Here is a 19,420-nt window from a genome sequence, read left to right as displayed (position 1 = left end):
GGTCATTTTAACAAGTAAGAGTTTCCTTAAATCAATGCGCTTTGGACCAGCTAAATATTTCTAAATAGTTTTGATTTTTTTAAATCTTCTTTGTTTTGTTTTGAAATGTCAGAGATAACATAAACCAACCCATGGGGAAAATGTATTATTAATTTAAATCAATCCTAGTTAATATTATTACATTTTACTCTTAATTGCTGACATTAAAAATAAAGTCTTTTAAACCATATTCTCTCTTTAAATTTTAATAAAAAATTTCAATAAGTAACATTTTAAATGCTAGTTGTATGCTTTAATGAGACATAACATGGTCCTATCATAGAGAAGGAAAAATACAAAATAAAAATATCTAATTTTTTTATTATTTCTTTGGTTTGGAGGATTGTAAGTTCCTTTTCCATTAACTGCCTTAACAAATATCCCAAATGTATTTTCCCAGTGTCCTCAAGTATAGCATACCCTTCACTTTCTCCTCAATTTGGTAAAGATAATTGGCAATTATCAAGGGGAAATAAGAAGTAAAAATGTGAAATCTGAATATTAGCTTGTCTTACTTTGGCCTATTGCCCAAAGAAAAAGAAATTTGCATAAAATTCTGTGTGGTAATTTTCCTCTTCTTGAATATGTATATGTCTTGAGTCTTTTTAATACAATTCCAGGTTTGTTTTCATGGATGCAATAAATATATCCACTGAGGTTAAGGCCATGCATGTGTGCATGTGTGTTAAAAGCCCAGCAAGCATGTTTGGGTGGAAAATGCACAATCGGAATTTTCAAAAGCCTCACTTTCCCAAGGGCTTCGATTCAAATGAATACAGAACAGCTGTAATTGCTTTCGTTTGGTTTTTATGAAATTAGAAAGAAATGACTCCTTCATCTAACACCTTGAACTTCCTAAAATTTGGTCCTTTCGAGACTAAATTAAAAATCTGAAGCATTTTCTGACTTGTCTTAACCAGTATAGTAATGCCTGACGTATAAGGGACAGTAAAGAAACAGGATGATCTGTTGTCTTCTTAAAATCAAATCCTGTTTATAATCTAGTTACACACATATGTCACAGTTTTTCTTCTAACCAATTAGGATAGATTTTCAAAAGCCATTTAGGTCACCTAGATTGCTCTAACCTTGCAACAGGTGAATTGGACAATTATGTTTCTGGATTGAAATAAAGAGAGAATATGGCCATGAGAAAACTGGGATTTAGTATCTTCAAATGAGTTTCTTTCTCCCTAATCCCCTGTCTCTCACTGAATGCTCTGATTCCCACATGGGTCACTAATATAGGGAGAAATGGTAAGACTGATGTCAAATTGCTTTTTCTTCATATGCATGCTGTGTGCCAAGGGCAGTTTAACCCGTGCAAATTAGAGCGGCCATGCTTTTGCAGAACTGCTTCCCTCTGCATTGCTCTGAAAGCATGTAAAATAAAAAGGTAGTCAGATCTTCAGCACTCTGCCTGCCATGTGCCTGGTGATTAAATACCACATCATCACATCCATAAGACTAAAGGTTTCATCATGCTCATGGAAAACTGAAACTTGACCTCTTTCTTTTGGTGTTTGCACATTCATTTCAGTATCCTTTGCCAGGGTTTCTGCCAGGTGACTGCAATTTAAAGCAAAAGAAAATGAAACGCCTATCATTCTGGAAGAGAACTCTTGTTTGTTTTCGTTAGTTTTATTTTGTTGTTGTTCCTCTTGATTAACTCAGCTCTGTGGCTATACATTTCAGTGGCACAGGGCTTTGGGGTGGGCCATCCTTTGATGTGGTGCCTCTGCTCTCCAGGGAATGATGACACACCAAAAGAGTCATTGTAGTAGCTGGAACCTTGGGAATTGCTCTGTTCTGTGACTGATGCTAGATTTTGGTGCCAGTAGCCATCATAAGAGGGGCAAGGCCATGACTGTGGCTTGGACAGGAGTCCCAAAGTACTGGGGAAAAATTTCTAATCCTGTGTATTTTCCCATTAACTCTGAGGGCGGGTGACTAACTTCACCTTCCCAAATAAAACATGAACCCAATGTTTGTATATATGTGTACACGCACAATGCACATACACATATATACACGTGCAGATTCAGAACTGAACAGTCTCAGTCTAGCAATTGGTTGTGAACAAAGTTTAAATTTATTTCATCTTTCTTTTCTAGTTTTTCTGCACTACAAACATCGTTTTCTTGGTTTCATGCAGTAACTATGTTTGTAACAGTTCTATATAGAGCTTTTTTTTTCCCCTGGTTTTGTTTGTTTTTTTTGTTTGTTTGTTTGTTTTTTTCCTTGTTGCTTAAGCTGAAGACTTGCTGAGAAATATAGCTTTGGTCATACCTACAATTCATATATGCTGGACAAACTTTTCTTTTGTAGGATCTGACGGCATTAGCCAAAGAATTAAGAGAACTTCGGATTGAAGAAACGAACCGCCCACTGAAGAAAGTGACAGATTACTCCTCTTCGAGCGAGGAGTCAGAAAGCAGTGACGAAGAGGAGGAGGATGGAGAGAGCGAGACCCAGGACGGGACAGTGGCGGTCAGCGACATACCCAGACTGATGTAAGAAGCCTGCCTTTTCATTGTAGACCAGAAGGGGTAGGTCTCCAAAAAGAAAGGACAAGAAATATTAGTTATATATAAGACCATTCATGGGTCTCTGGCAGGATCGGTTGACTTTGGCAATATGAGTTTTTATTAGAGCACAGTTCTCTAGTCACCCCATCCCTAGACACAATTACCTAGAATAGGTAGCATTTCTAGGACTGCATATGCTTTACATAGGCTGTTGTTGGGTTGACTGTCCCTCAGGTAACACTTGCTGGGTTCTTGTCATCTCAGGGCAAGTGATATTGACAGCCACACTCTAGAACTGAAAGAGCGAAATTAGAGGCAGGGGCACTTAGAGTTAAAACTGACAGCAGGAAACACACATTTCACCATCACCACCACCACTAAAGAGGAATGCAGGAGGCAGCATGGGCTGGTGCCCCAACAAAAGAATCAGGAGTCAGTTCCTGCTATGGTGCAGTGGGTTAAGAATTCGACTGCAGCAGCTTGGGTCACCTTAGAAGCACAGGTTCAATCCCTGGCCCCGTACAGTGTGTTAAAGGATCTGGTGTAGCTGCACCTGGGGCTCGGATTCAGTGCCTGGCCTGGGAACTTCCATATGCCACAGGTGTGGCCATATTAAAAAAAAAAAATCAGGAGTCAAACAGACCTGCAGAGAAACTTCTGTTTGACTTAAATATACCCTGTTATGATTTTCTGTATCATCTTCTTCATTATCTTTTATGTGATCCTTTTTTCTGTGACCTGTCACCACATACCTCCTGTCAATCTCTCTGCAGATTTCTTTTTTAGGTCTTTATACCTGTATGTATTTGCTACTTATATTTCCCTTATTATATTGTAGCCTTTACTTCATTCCTTTTATTAATTGAGAGGATGCTCACTTTTTCTTTTTCTCATCAGACTGGATCCTATAAAAGAACTGCTCCTCTCACCCTCTTGCTTCCCCATTTTGAACAAACATATGGATACAATCGCACCCACATACCTCTCTCATTTCCTACCCCAGATAAATACAAGGTGCCCAACCCTGGTTTTCAGTAACTTTGATAACTGAAAGTTTGGTGCTAACCTTTCTACCTTCACTCCTCCTTCACTTCCATTTCTCTGGCTCAGCTACTACTAGTGGTCATCACACCACATTCACTTCCAAGAGAGAAGATGCCATTCCAGGCCGCAGATTACTGTCCCGTTCAGCAGAGACTAGAGTGACAGGGCCAGCCAGTCTGCAGGAAATGTCATCTATTAATTAATGATCCCTACATACAAGCAATTCTGAGAGACAAATCCAATTATCATAGCTGAAAATCCATACTTTGTATTATACTGCTGATAACCCAGTTATTGACAATCATAAATATGCTAAAATATGACATTTTGAAACAAATTGCCTTAAATTGCTTTTTTGACAGCAAATAAAATTGTTCTAGAGGCAAAATCACTAATCCAGAATATTCCTGCAAAATATGCTTGTCCTTTCAGTTTTTGTCTTGACTCAGCATTGGTTAGTTTCTGAAATAAATGTTTTGAATTCCCTTTAAGCATTGAGCATACAATCATGAGGGTGAGGGTGGATTATGTCTTTTTTTTTTTTTTGTATTTTCTAGGGCTGCACCCACAGTATATGGAGGTTCCCAGGCTAAGGGTCCAATTGGAGTTGTAGCTGCCAGCCTACACCACAGCCACAGCAACACCAGATCTGAGCCGCATCTGTGACCTACACCACAGCTCACGACAATGCCTGATCCTTAACCTACTGAGCGAGGCCAGGAATCGAACCTGCAACCTCATAGTTCCTAGTTGGATTCGTTAACCACTGAGCCACGACGGGAACTCCATGGATTATGAATTTAAAAGTTTGGTAAGACTTCCACTGTGTGTTAGACCCCATCCCGGGGGGCTTTGAGGCATTTGAGAAGTACGTACTTGAATTCTGCCTTCCAAAAGTTTTCATTCTAGAAGGAGAGAGACAAAATTATACATGGAAAATTTAGAGTAATAGAAATAGTTGGAAGAATAACCAAAGTCGGGCTTGGAAGAGATGTTAAATTGCATTTGGTTTTTAAGCCTTTCGTCACATTTTGCAAGGCTGTTAATGATGTTCACTCTCGTTATCACTAAAGACCAGTCCATCTCTTCCCCCACTCTGGAAACACCCACCTGTCTAAAATTGCCTAAACACACCATGCTGCACTTCTTCTCTGCTGTCTAGCACTCTCTTGTTCCTGTAGAAATGACTTATCACAGCCCAGCCCACACAGGCAGAGCCCATCCCTGTTTCTTTGCTGCACTGTATCTCGTGTGTGTTCCTGCCTTTTCATAGAGTGCCTTGAACCGGGTTATTCATTACACGTTGCCTCCCTCTCTGAGCGGTGAGATCCCTGAGGATAAAGGACTGTGCCTTATTTACTCTCTGCTCTTAACACCTTGCCTGGTGTCTGGAATAGAGTTGGTCTTTAGTGACTTTGATTTACATTTAACGGCACTGACCTGACATTGCAAATCCTGGCCTAATCCAGAGGAGAGACATGTACACAAATAACTGCCTTCAAGGTAGAAGGGAACATGGAGTGATATTAGAATCCCAGGCAGGAGGAGTTGAAGTAAAGGCTACCAAAGGTTAAGTTTGGTGGGAGTAGAGAGGTTTCGAAGCGGGGGAAGCCTGGACCAGTGAAATGAAGCCAAACCGAGAAGGGTACACTTTATGAGTAGCACTTGGGGAACCATTGAAGGTCTCCTGATCTGAGTGACCTGATTGGTGCTGTGTTTGAGAGAAATCACTTCAGCCAGAGGATGATGTGGAAAGAGAAAAGACTAGATACTGGTAAAGGCATTCAAAGGCTTTATTATCATAATCCTGAGAAATAGCAAAAGTCCCAGCATTAAATGCTTATTAGTGGAGGCAAAACTTGACATGGCTCTTAAAGAACTGGTAAATTTTAGACAGATTGACATGATCGTCTGTTCAAGAACATTTAAAATATGTGATTGCATATGAAACATACTCAGAGCAGAGAAAAAACAGGATATGAATTGTGTGTGGATGCATGTGTTTATTCCAGTTTAGTAAATGCATGCATTCTTGTGAATATAAAACATATCCAGCCTGTTCTGCTATAGCATGATAGCTATATGCCTAAGAAACTTCATATCATTAAAAAAATCCATTGTTGGAGTTCCCATCTTGCCACGGCAGAAACGAATCTGACTAGGAACCATGAGGTTGCAGGTTCAATCCCTAGCTTCGCTCAGTGGGTTGAGCATCCAGCGTTGCTGTGAGCTGTGGTGTTTGTCGCAGACACAGCTCGGATCACGAGTTGCTGTGGCTCCAGCCCCTAGCCTGGGAACCTCCAAGTACCACCGGGATGGCCCTAAAAAAAAAAAGACCAAAAAAAATCCATTGTTTATTTAGGAATGGGATATTTCTGGAGTTAGACTGCTTTTTAGGCTGCACCCATGGCATATGGAGGTTCCCAGGCTAGGGTTTGAAGCGGAGCTATAGCTGCTGGCCTACACCACAGCCACAGCAACCAGGATCCAAGCTGTGTCTGCAACATGCACCACAGCTCACGGCAATGCTGGATCCTTAACCCACTGAGCAAGGCCATTGATCGAACCTGAATCCTCATGGATCCTAGTCGGAATCATTAACTGCTGAGCCATGAAGGGAACTCCTAGACTTCTTCTTAAATACATTCTTAGCATTTTTATTTTCTACTGTTAAGATAACCCTTCATATTTTGTTCTATATATTTTTGGAGCAAAAAGTTAAAATATATTGCAATAGAGTTCACTGCCATGAATTGTATACAAAAGAGCTTTTCAGAAATGGAGCCCAGCTATTCTGATAGGCAGCTATTCATCCTGATGTGCAAAGCAATCCTTTCTTCATAGTGCTGGCTTCATAATTATAGTATACAGTACAGCCTATAAAAGTGCACATAACTAAGATAATATTCTGTAACTAACCAATTGCACTATTTCCCAGTGCCTCGTGCATGGAAAAAAAAAAATGAGGGAAGGGAAATTATACTAGTGGTTACCCTGGATTATACAGCTCCAAGGGATTTTTATTTTATGAATATTCTCAATTTTATAATGAGCATGCACCATTTTTATAATCAGAGGGGAGAAAAGGTTTATAGAATAGGAAGGAAGGAATGGGAGGCGCATAAGCTGACTTGCATCAGAATAAGCATGCCAAAGATGTAGCCTTTTTTTTTTTTTTGCATGCAAAAGATCCTGGACCAGGGATCGAACCTGATCTGACCCATAGCAGTGACAACACCAAATCCTTAACCACTAGGCCACCAGGGAACTCCAAGGAAAGCTTTTGTATAAGTTTTTTTTCTCTAGTACCAGCCATGCTTCATATTAGCACATGTGAGGCACAGTTTTGACCATTAGGACTATTTATTGCTATCATAGTCACTAAATTTTGCACAGTTTCACAAAATGCTGTCCTTGTAGGCCCATGATTGCCCCAGCAGGCACCCCCTGCAAACTGACCTTCTTTACAAAGGCCTTGCACTTTCCCATTGTTGTGCCTCTTCTTGGAATGACCTCTCTCTCTGTCCCTCGTTCTCACTTACATCCTGCCTTGCATTTGAGTATTTGTGTGTTTTTACGCTCTTCTGGATGCTCACCACTTTGGTTTCAGGAACTGTGTCTTCTTCTGCTCTTACATCATCTACTCAGTGCCAAATCAAGGGCTTTTCATGCAGCAGGTGTTCGATAAATGTGTAGTGAATTGAATTAAATCAATACCTGCAGGAGCACTTTGACAAATCCAATTAGAAGGAATTATTGTTCTAAACATGTGGCCTAATTACAGTAAATTTTCTATAGTTTTCCTTCTAATTAGTTCATGTGTTTTTTTTTTTTACTCTTTATAGAAATTCACACAACTATTTTATTCTATCCAGACTCTGTATCAGAAAAATAATTTTCGAAACAAAGGATCATTTCAACTATAAAATGTTATAGTTGTTTTAGCCTTGGTGTATTTTATTTTTATTTTTTTGGCCAGGCCCACAGCATACAGAAGTTCTCAGGCCATGGATTGAAGCTGTGCCACAGAAGTGACCACTGAGCCACCAGGGAACTCCCCTTAGTGTTTTTTAAATCATTGCCTTTTAAAATTATGTTATTACTAATAAATGTTATTTTTAGAACAGTTTTAGATTTATAGAAAAATTGAGCAAATAGTACAGATAGTACATGTTACTCCCCTCCCTGCTCACGGTTTTCCCCATTATAAACATTGTGCAAAGGTTATGGAGAGTGAAACAGAATCCTGAGGACCAGTAGCATTTAAGACTCCCCCCCAAAAATGTATAGCAAGACACTTTGAAATTACTAAACTGGAGCAGTGGATTGACTACCTCTTAAGTACAGATTAGAACTGATATGTTTGGGAAGAAAGTCTAAAGAAACATTTTGTGAGATTTCACTCCCAGAAAGGAGTGAACACTATTCATAGTATTCCAGAGACATGGAAAAAGAAATTGCTATAATAGATCCCTAGTGAATTGCTAGATCGGTAAATGAGAAGAATTCTTAAAACTATGAGTTCTTTACTCATTTATTTGAAAATTTATTTTATCTTATATGTATTTAATTTTTTAAAAGCTGCTTTAAATTCCTGTTTGGGACGAGATGGTGTAAAACAAATAAGTCACTAAAGAAAGCATTTACCAGCCTCCTAGAATGGGAGGCACTTTCCTTCATCACTCAGGGGCTAGACTGACCTGGTGACCAGCACCAGGCTGAAGCTATACGATTGAGTTCTCTCTCACCATTAGAGAGTTCTACCTAAGTTCAAAGATTAAGGGTATTTTGGCTCCACTTATTTTTTTTTTTTTTTACCCTGATGAAGTTATGATTCTATCCAAATATGTTAATCTGAAATGGCAGTGTGGATAAATGTTCATGAAGAAAGTATTTCCTGGAGTTTCCGTCGTGGTGCAGTGGTTAACGAATCCGACTAGGAACCATGCGGTTGCGGGTTCGGTCCCTGCACTTGCTCAGTGGGTTAACGATCCGGCGTTGCCATGAGCTGTGGTGTAGGTTGCAGACGCAGCTCGGATCCCGCGTTGCTGTGGCTCTGGCGCAGGCTGGCGGCTATAGCTGCGATTCGACCCCTAGCCTGGGAACCTCCATATGCCGCGGGAGCGGCCCAAAGACATAGCAAAAAAAAAGACAAAAAAAAAAGAAAGAATTTCCTAAAGCTCTTTCCAGTAAGACAATTCCTTGAGTAATTTTCTACATTCATATCAGTACACGCGAGGCTCAGTTAACATGGCTCAATTAAAATCTTCCCCAATTGTTGCCTTTTCATTATTATTTTACTGATATTACCATCACTGGTTCCGGTTCTTTTCTACATAAATGTTATAGCAGAGATTTGATACACCAACCAACTTTTTTGCCTGTATCATCTTTCAAAGGCACAGGACGCAATAAACATCAGTCTCTGCTCTCAGAGCGTATGTCGAGATCCTATTCCCTTCTCCCATTGTATCTTAACCACAAGAGTAAGAAACAAACTGGAAATAAATACAAGACAGTATAGGGTGGTTACAGAGACTTTTTAAAGTACTGGCTATTCTTTGAGTTAAACAGCCTCATTGATGATGCCTGGTACATAAGAATACTCTTAATTGGTGTTTCTTCTCTATAAACAGTGTAAAATGCATTTATCAGATGATTATTTTTTTCACACTTACTCTGTGCCATGCTCTCTGCTGGATCCTGGGTGTACAGGAATGAGCAAAGACAAGCATTGCCCTCATAACCTGAAATTCTAATGAGAGAGGAAAAGTTAAAAGAGTCAAAAAGATAAAGAATTACAAATTGTGATGAGAACTATTGAGGAAAAGGATGAAGAAAAGAAGAGGGGCCAGTAGGCTAAGACACTGTTGATAAGACTTCTCGGGGAGTATGAAATCCCCGATAAATGAGAGGGAACCATCCAAAAGCCAGGGTGAGAGAGATCTTTCTAGGCATAGGGAACAGCATGTGCAAAATCCAGGATGCCTGCTGATCAGAGGCAGGGTAGGGAGGGCTTGGAGATCACAGAAAGCCTGGTTGCTCATGCTGGCTTCGAGGTGGAGGGAGGGGATGCTATGGGAAATAGGACACAGTTCAAGTATTACTGCAGCATTAAAGGTTAAAGTGGAATGTGCTTAAGGCCACTGAACATACACTTAAATGGTTAAAGTGGTGCATTTTAGGTTATGAATTTGTTACCACAATAACAAAAATTACTGTGAGCAGGGAAGAGGTATTCCCTAAGCATGCACTGCCGTGAATATTGTTCCTTCCCATTTCAGACCCACAGGAGCTCCCGGGAGCACTGAGCAGTACAACGTGGGGTTGGTGGGCTCACATGGGCTGGAGACCACTCACGCGGACACGTTCAGCAGCAGTATTTCACGAGAAGGAACCTTGATGATAAGAGAGGTAAGTTGGTCTAAGACCTGTGGAGAGGAAGGGGGTTTCTGAATTGGTTTTTCTGTTAAAGCTTTCACAGAGTCCGCTTACATTATGTATCTTAGGGAATGGGGTTGGGGGAGGATCCATGTTTCTAAATGGCTGAGTGATTTTATTTATTTCTTTTTCTTTTTTTTCTTTTTCAGATGATTTCTATTTTTTCCATTATAGCTGGTTTACAGTGTTTTGTCAGTTTTCTACTGTACAGAAAAGTGACCCAGTCACACATACATATATACGTTCTTTTTCTCCTGCATCCTTCTAAGCTTTTGCAGCATGACTTAATCACATTAGTCCAGATTCAGTAGCATCTATGCAAATCGGAATATGGCATTTGAGCCTGAGGATATAAAACTGGCAAGCCCAGATGTTTCCTAGCACAGGACGGCAGAAATGAATGAATGGGCTATCCGAATAGCATCAGTGGCCCTGTTTTGCCTCCCAACCCCAGGTTTTATCCTTGTGGATTTTATGTAGAAAATGCTTGGTAGTTTCAAGAAATGGTGATATCATCTTCTCTCATTAAACTGACATTAAGGACTATTAAGCTATACTGGTGAAAGCACAAAGAAATACGCACATGTACTTCAAAACACACCGTAGCATGTGAGTGAGTTTGTTTTTTCAAACTGAGAAACATCATTTCATGGGGGTGGGAGGCCGTTCCTGTTCCCTTTCACCGCCCCGCCCCCAGCGTGCTGTGCTGCCCATTGTACCTGTGCGGAGCAGACGGGCCAGAGATAGAACCTGTCTTTTGTTCCTCTTCACTTTATCCTCACCATGCAAGTTTGACAACAGGTCTTTTCTTGGAAGAAAAGTTCATGGCGGGTGACTTTGGGCAAAAGTTACTTGGACCCCCTGCAGCCATTTTGTCATCTATAAAATTTCATAAGTAATAGTTTATGATTCACAAGGCAGTTAGGAGGATTAAATGGGTTAAGGCATGTAAGCATCCAGTACCTGTTAACTATTTTATTTCTTTCTCTATGATGTTGCACTTTCCCTTTGCTTATCACTCCCACCTCTTCCTCTTGAAACACGAACATGTATCATCTGTCATCCCCCTTCCTCAGACAGGATAGATTGGAAAACATTAAAAGCAGGCTTTACTCTCCAAAAAGGCAGAGGGCATCTCATTTTTGTAAGAAAGAAAGGACCTGTAGTTTTGAGATGAATAAGGTCTTTGAAATAATAATTGGCAGTAGAGCTACAACTGGAAGACTTGTCCACAAAGCAACTCGCTAGAATTTCATTTTATGGCCCTGCCGAATCTTTCAAGTAGACTTTAAAGAGTCTTTTCACAGAAGCCTGAAATGAAAAATGGACTTGGCTGCTCAAGTTGACATTGTGTCGTGCTGGTATGTAAATCTCCCAGTGTGGTGAATGGATAATTTCAGCGGAAGTGTAGAGGGCTTCCATCACAAGAGAACCTGCCACTTGGGAAAACGTGAGGGGAAATGTTCTGGAGTGAGTCAGTCCCTGACTCCAAATAAAAGGACTCCAGTTTCTAATGTGATTCCAGATTTGCTTGCATCTGCAGGACAGAGTGAATACCTTGAAGTGTGTATTTGGAGCCACATTTCAAGTTCAGTTGCCAGCCACATCCAAGTGGCTCTGTATTATTTAGTGTTCCTGTACTCTATGACTACAGTCAGTCTCCTTGAAAACAGCACTCACCATGTCATATATGAATTTGATCTATTGAGGGCCCTAAAATGTGTTTGTCCTCTCAATTTCTAAATTGTGCTTTTCCCAAATGCAGGCTTTTAAAATAACTCGAATTGAAAGCCATTGGAAGTATATGTATTAAAAAGATAAATACAAATTAAAGTATGAAAAATAATAAGAAAGGAAAAACTCTTTCTGGTAGAGCTTAGTTAGGGCTCTTGACTCAGTTCCCCAAGATGAACATCAAGGAGAATCATTCAACTCGTCCTTCCTTATGGGAGTGGACGAGATGGTTCTCTAGGAATGATGCACTGGCTCTACTACCTCTGATTTTGTCAGAGGCACAAATCCCCCCTTTAGTACACTCCCCTGACCCTGTGGTTCTAGCTTTGCCTCTTTTGCAGCTCCACAGGACCTTTCTTCACTCTTTTTCTAGAACACATCACACCAGCTGTCATCTGCCACTTTGCCCATGGGGGCCCATTTGCTGGAAGAGCTCTTCTTCCTCCCCCACTGCATTCTTTACCCAGCAGACCCTGTGGGTCTGGCTCAGCTTCCCTTTCTCCTTGAAGTCTCTCCTGGGACTCCATGGGCCTCTGTCCATAGCCCCCTCCTTACAAACCAGCTGGCATCTCTCCAGGGTCTGTCTGTCCACCCACCGAACCATGACACTAACTTACTGTCATGAAGGTCTTTGCGTTACAAGAGAAAAAAAAAAAAACCCACATAAAAGGACTAAAGAAAAAAGGTTGGGTATGTATCAGGGAAAAGGGAATCAGGATTCAGAGATATTTCACAAAAGGAATCAAAGGCAGAGGGTGAGTTAGGACTCTGTGTAAGGTTGGAACCAGGAACTAAAAAGGGATTAGCTCATGCAGCTGCTCATGTGCAGATCTCTGGCTCTGTCCTTACCCTCATTGCTGTTTCCTCCACTTTCTCCTTAGTTCTCTCTCTCCAGCACGCCGGGTTTCTCTCCTTCCTCAAGCATGCACTCTCTCCTCACCCATCCCCCATCACAAGCTGCCTGACAGCAACTGACCAGTATTGCTCAGGCTTAGCCAGAAATTCCAATGAGGAGCTGATCGTGCTTGGCTCAGGTGTTCACTCCTGGTCCAATCAGCAGAGCCACCTAGGACCCTAGGATAGCAGCCGCCAGAGCTGGTGTCTGCCACCAGACAAGCCTAGGTGCAAACCCTAATATCACCACTTACAATCCATGTCACTTGGGACAAGTTAATTGAATTCTTTATCCTGAAGGGTTTTCTTGTTTGTTTGTTTGTTTAAGGGCCACACCCATGGCATATGGATGCTCCCAGGCTAAGGGTCCAATCGGAGCTGTAGCCACTGACGTACACCACAGCCATAGCAAGACAGGATCCAAGTGCGTCTGCAACTGACACCATAGGTCACAACAACAACGGATCCTAACCCAATGATCAATGCCAGGAATCAAACCTGAGTCCTCAAAGGTACTAGTCAGATTAGTTTCCACTGAGCCACGATGGGAACTCCTACCGTGAAGTTTTCCATCTGTAAAATGGAGATAACAGGAGCCAGCCCATGGTGGTATTAAACATAAAGTGTTTAGCAAGGTCCCCAGCAGATACTGAAACTCAGAACACCTTAGTGCCCACCCCCCTGGGAATGGTGATAACAAGATCAGAGAGGTTGTTGGGGTTCTATTAATTGGGTCCTAGAGGGCAGAGCTTCTGATCATTTATCTTGTGTTCCCAGCAGGATGCCTGGCACATAGGAGGTATTTAATTCTAAGAGTGTGCTGGCGGAATGAACAAAAGGGTGATGACTCAGAAGTGGGAAGATTCAGGGGTCACTGCTGGCTTCCTTCCAGCTTCCCACTGTCTGGGCCATTTCTCCCTCGTAGCTTCTTTGGGGTTTTCTTTGATAACCAGTGAGTCTGGATCAATTTTTGCCTTGAGGCAGAATGCCACTGATACAAGAGAGACCACAAAACTCTAAAGGGACTATGTGTGATTTATGTTTATGGGAAGTTGGTGGGAAATGTTAAAAAGCTTTTCAGTATTTGAACAGAAGTTAGAAGGAAGGAGAAGCTGCCCAGTACATATAAAATAGAGGACAATAGGATAAATTAGGACCAAATCCCCTAAATGTCCTTAAGAAGAAGAAATGTTCAGATGAGCACAGTCACAAAATGAATCCAGAAAATGCCCCTCTCCAGGACATTCGTGGGCCAGAAACATCATGCCTAAGGTTTTCCCGTCATTTTCCAGGCTTCCCTGTAACATCAATTGCATGCACTCCTTCAGGAACTTGGGAGTCTGATTGTCTTCCCTCCAAAGTGCTTCCTCTCACTTCCAGTCAGAGGCAGGTGCAAAGCTGGAATTGCAAGATCAGAACAGACTCTGATAGGAAGAAGCCAGGCCAATGTGCTGGTCAAAGAAACAGCACAAAGCCTTTCTTGCCTGTGCCAGCCCCCCAAAAGGCAGGAAGTGCTTTGGCCTTGTTCCTGACTGATTCCTCCTTGTTCAGCAAAATGCTTCACACTTGGTAGGCTCTCAGAAATGTTGGGGAAATGAATGGAACAAGAAAAGGCAAATAAGGGAATCATTGCTTAATCAGGTCTGCTGTAAGAAACCTCAAAGAGCCAGTCACATAAATGTTAAATCAGAAAGTGCAGGGGTTCCCATCGTGGCTCAGTGGAAATGAATCTGACTAGTATCCATGAGGATATAGGGTTCAACCCCTGGCCTCACTCAGTGGGTTAAGGATCCAGAGTTGCTGTGAGCTGTGGTGTAGGTTACAGACACAGCTCGGATCCCAAATTGCTGTGGCTGTGGCGTAGACCAGCAGCTACAGCTCTGAATAGACCCCTAGCCTGGGAACCTCCATATGCTGTGGGTACAGCCCTAAAAAAGACAAAAAAAATCAGAAAGTGCAATGCTAGCTAGGACTACAGTGTGGGCACTAGCTTTTGGGGAGCAAGATTTTCTTTTAGTTCTATTTCTTCCCTAGAATTTTTGGGAGGAGGCTTTGCTCTCCAGGGCAGTGATTTCCAACTTGTTGGGTCATGCAGCCCTAGCAGTAAGAATTTCAGGGATTGCCACATAAAACAGTGTAGTTATTTATTTACAAATCCTGAGTTTGTTCCACTGCACTAATATATCAACAAAACTATATATAGTTTTGTTTTTTTTGCCTTTTCTAGGGCCGCTCCCGTGGCATATAGAAGTTCCCAGGCTAGGGGTCTAATCGGAGCTGTAGCTGCCAGCCTATGCCAGAGCCACAGCAAAGTGGAATCCGTCTGCTCACGGCAACGCCAGATCCTTAACCCACTGAGCAAGGATTCGTTAACCACTGCGCCACGACAGAAACTCCTACATATATTATAAAATACTTTTAAAGGACATTAAAAAGGGATGCTCTAAACAATATTTCAGATACTTTGCTAGCCATGACGACTTCTTTTTTTTTACCAGCTCCTAACACAAAGCTCTGCAGTAGCTAACTGAGAGATTCAACATTAGTGACGGTGATTATAAATCCTTATTTTCAAATAATCTTTAGATTATTCTCATGTTTTCTTGTAGCTCCCATCTGATATGATTAGTTAATCATTGAGTTGACCTCTTGATGGACAGAAAACACTCTGAGTTGAGAATTGTCTCTGCATTTTCTTATAGCATGCTAGGCATTGGATTATTAGTAGGGACTCTTCCGGCTTTTCTTCAGCAGAATTTTAGGTCACATCTCTGTTTTGTGGGTTTGTGTCCTTTTCACCTGAGGCACATATACACACCAACACTGCATAAGAGGATGGGCCCCCCCTAAGCCCCCCAACCTGTGGCATTCATGTGCTCCCACAGGGAACCTCCACCTCATCTGTGACCCCTGACTGTCCTTCATACAGGAGCATGAGGACACCAGGTCAATCCGTATACTACATAGTAGCAAAGTTTAACTTTTTTCTTATTTTCTTAGATGAAATGGAAATTGGCATATCTTCCCACACCCGTGTGGGTGATTTGAAGGCTCCATCCCTTTGCCTTCCCTCTCCAACTGCCATCTGTGTTTTGTGCCCCTTCAGACGTCTGGAGAGAAGAAGCGATCTGGCCACAGTGACAGCAATGGCTTCGCCGGCCACATCAACCTCCCAGACCTGGTGCAGCAGAGCCATTCCCCTGCAGGGACCCCCACCGAGGGCCTGGGGCGCGTCTCCACCCACCCCCAGGAGATGGACGCCGGGACTGAAGTAGGTGCTGGGAAATAACCACCACAACTCCATTCCTCAGGGGCTTCTGAAACCCTGCTCTCCTCAAGAAGGAGGCTTTGCCCAGCTCCCAGAAACATGTTTGGTTGGGTTCTACTGTATAACTACTTATGCATATACTCAGTTGGGGGAAATCCTAGAAGCAGAGCAGTGAAAGGTTCTTAAGTAGCATCTGGGCCAGTACATGTTTTTATAGATGAAAATACGAGGCTCAGAAAGATTAGGTTCCTTGCTCAAGACACACAGCTGGTTTGTGACAGCTGGGACCAGAACTGGGTCCTCCTTTCTCCTAGGCCAGTGGTGGAAAGTTCAGCCTATAGATGTTCTAAGGCCAATAATTGGTTCATATTTACAATAGTTTAGTCAAACTAAATTTGACTTAGATAAAATACAGTCAGAATGGTTTGTTTATTAAAAATTAAAATAATGAAAAAATGCTCAACATCGCTGGTTATAAGAGAAATGCAAATCAAAACTACCATGAGATATCACCTCACACCAGTCAGAATGGCCATCATTAATAAATCCACAAATAACAAGTGCTGGAGGGGCTGTGGAGAAAAGGGAACCCTCCTACACTGTTGGTGGGAATGTAAACTGGTACAGCCACTATGGAGAACAGTTTGGAGATACCTTAGAAGTCTATACATAGAACTTCCATATGACCCCACAATCCCACTCTTGGGCATCTATCCGGACAAAACTCTACTTAAAAGAGACATGTGCACCCGCATGTTCATTGCAGCACTATTCATAATAGCCAAGACATGGAAACAACTCAAATGTCCATTGACAGATGATTGGATTCGGAAGAGGTGGTATATATACACAATGGAATACTACTCAGCCCTAAAAAAGAATGACATAATGCCATTTGCAGCAACATGGATGGAGCTAGAGAATCTCATACTGAGTGAAATGAGTCAGAAAGACAAAGACAAATACCATATGATATCACTTATAACTGGAATCTAATATCCAGCACAAATGAACATCTCCTTAGAAAAGAAAATCATGAGGCTGGGGGAAAAATGTAATTGTAATGTATACATGTAAGGATAACCTGACCCCCTTGCTGTACAGTGGGAAAAAAAATAATAATAAATAATTTAAAAAAAAACTACCATTCATATAGCACAAAAAAAAAAAGAAAAGAAAATCATGGACTTGGAGAAGAGACTTGTGGCTGCCTGATGGGAGGGGGAGGGGGAGGGAGTGGGAGGGATCGGGAACTTGGGCTTATCAGACACAACTTAGAATAGATTTACAAGGAGATCCTGCTGAATAGCATTGAGAACTTTGTACTCATGTTGCAACAGAAGAAAGGCTGGGGGAAAAATGTAATTGTAATGTATACATGTAAGGATAACCTGACCCCCTTGCTGTACAGTGGGAAAATAAAAAAAAAAAAGAAAAAGAAAAAGAAAATTAAGTGAAATGTGAAATTAAAAAAAAAAAATTAAAATAAGTAGGTATGTTCTCTAAGTGTTCATCTTCCTAAACTCCAAATCTCACAAGAAAGGGAGAAATGAGATGCTACCTTTTTTTACATAGGAAAGGTCCCATTTAAAAAAAAAAAAAAAAAAAAAGCAAGGACAAGCACAAACTATTAGGCAGTCCTGGCAGATGCAATTGACCAAGCTTGACCAGTCGATGGAGCCACAGTGCTTGGTCATGTTTCATAAATAGCCTGTGAATCACACATAGGCCCTATATGTATTTATAAAGAGTGTGCGCTGGAGTTCCCATCATGGTGCAGTGGAAACAAATCTGACTAGGAACCATGAGGTTGTGGGTTCCATCCCTGGCCTCACTCAGTGGGTTAAGGATCCAGTGTTGCCATGAGCTGAGGTGTAGGTCTCAGACGCAGGGCTCAGATCCTCATTACTGCAGCTGTGATGTAGGCCAGCAGCTGCAGCTCCACTTGGACTCCTAGCCTGGGAACCTCCATATGCAGTGGATGTGGCCCTAAAAAGAAAAAAAAAGAAGTGTGTGCTCCTGTTTTTGGTATTATTCACACACTGAGTTTTATGATGTACTCTTTGAATTCTAAATTTTATAGAGCAGATGAGCTTCATTTGCCCCCAAGGGAAAGAATACAGAGCTTCCTATTACAGCTTCATGCAGTGTGGACAGGTCTTATCTGCCTGACCACCTCTGTGGGTACCAAGGAGCACTCTGTGCAGTTGGACCCTGCTTCAAATTTTCCTGCTTTCCCAGCTCCAAGTGGGAATGTCAGTACTTGCCATACTTCCTTCACAGATCAAAGAAGAGAATATATGAATGTATGTGAAAGTGCCCTGTTTGGGAGGGGGGTCCTACCTTGTAGAGGATGAAATGGCGCTGTTTTCGTAAGGTGAAGGGGAAATCTTGAATTAAATCAGATTAAACCTTTGTGGTTTTCTACTAATATGTTTAGGTGTCTAGGGATATTGGCTTTATTTTTAGTAAAAAAAAATAAAATAAATAAAAATACAAACTTATGGGGTTCTCTGGTGGCCTAATGATTAAAGATCCAACATTGTCACTGCTGTGGCTGAGATCACTGATATGGCACAGGTTTGGTGCCTGGCTGGGAACTTCTGCAAGCTGTGAGTTCAACCAAAAATAAATAAATAAAATGGAATTCTTGTCATGATGCAGTGGAAACGAATCCGACTAGGAACCTTGAGGTTGTGGGTTTGATCCCTGGCCTCATTCACTAGGTTAGGGATCCAACATTGCTGTGAGTCATGGTGTAGGTCACAGACATGGCTCAGATCTGGCATTGCTGTAGCTGTGTTGTAGGCCGGCAGCTGTAGCTCTGATTAGACCCCTAGCCTAGGAACCTTCTTATTCCGCAGGTGTGGCCCTAAATAGCAAAATAAATACATAATATAAAAGTGTAAAGACATTTATCCCCCCAAAAAACAGTATAGATCTGTTTTTGATATTAAAACAACCTGAGTATAGTAGAATGGAGATAACAGACAAAATTGGGAGTTGGTTGTTGAAGCTCCATGGCAAACCTCAAACATGGAATAGCTTGACATGAAGCCTTGATAACTTACTGTTCCCTAGTCTAGGTCTGATTCCATATCTTAATGTTGCTGTTCAAGCCCTTGAGATTATTTTTTTTAAGTAAACCCTCAAATGCATTATCTACAAACCTAGTATCTTCATGACATCTTCAGACAGGGCATGTAAATATAAGTATCCCTTTAAGAAAACTATCATGGGAAGGGAAACTCTCCCAGCCCTGGATGAAAGTATCCCTGAATTACAGATTTCTCAGCTTAAAAAGGCTCAGAAAAGTTAGGTACCTTGTTGGGCCAACACCAATTCACCTGTATCACCGGGCCAGTGTGGAAAGGCCCAAAGGACCCAAGAGGGAGCCGTTGGTTGATCATGTGTTCAGGATGAAGTGCTGCTGGGTAGACATGCTTACTTAGTTTACTGCAATTGTGTCAGC

At 41.6% G+C, this 19,420-nt stretch overlaps 1 protein-coding gene across 10 annotated transcripts in view; it reads left to right on the top strand.

Annotated features, from left to right (window-relative positions):
• Window positions 1–19,420, top strand: part of TNIK (TRAF2 and NCK interacting kinase) — a 405,478-nt gene that overhangs the window by 362,741 nt on the left and 23,317 nt on the right. For all 10 annotated transcript variants that reach the window (XR_007135784.1, XR_007135793.1, XM_047786473.1 and 7 more), the window contains 3 exons: window positions 2,368–2,552; window positions 9,896–10,025; window positions 15,787–15,951. Coding sequence is in view for 8 of the 10 variants with exons in the window: in XM_047786473.1 (XP_047642429.1) it covers window positions 2,368–2,552; window positions 9,896–10,025; window positions 15,787–15,951 (480 nt within the window). In the remaining 2 variants the exon portion in view is untranslated. The remainder of the gene's footprint in view (window positions 1–2,367; window positions 2,553–9,895; window positions 10,026–15,786; window positions 15,952–19,420) is intronic.

Source organism: Phacochoerus africanus, chromosome 1, assembly GCF_016906955.1.
Source record: "Phacochoerus africanus isolate WHEZ1 chromosome 1, ROS_Pafr_v1, whole genome shotgun sequence".
NCBI lineage: Eukaryota > Metazoa > Chordata > Mammalia > Artiodactyla > Suidae > Phacochoerus > Phacochoerus africanus.
This window is presented reverse-complemented; position numbering and strand designations above follow the sequence as displayed.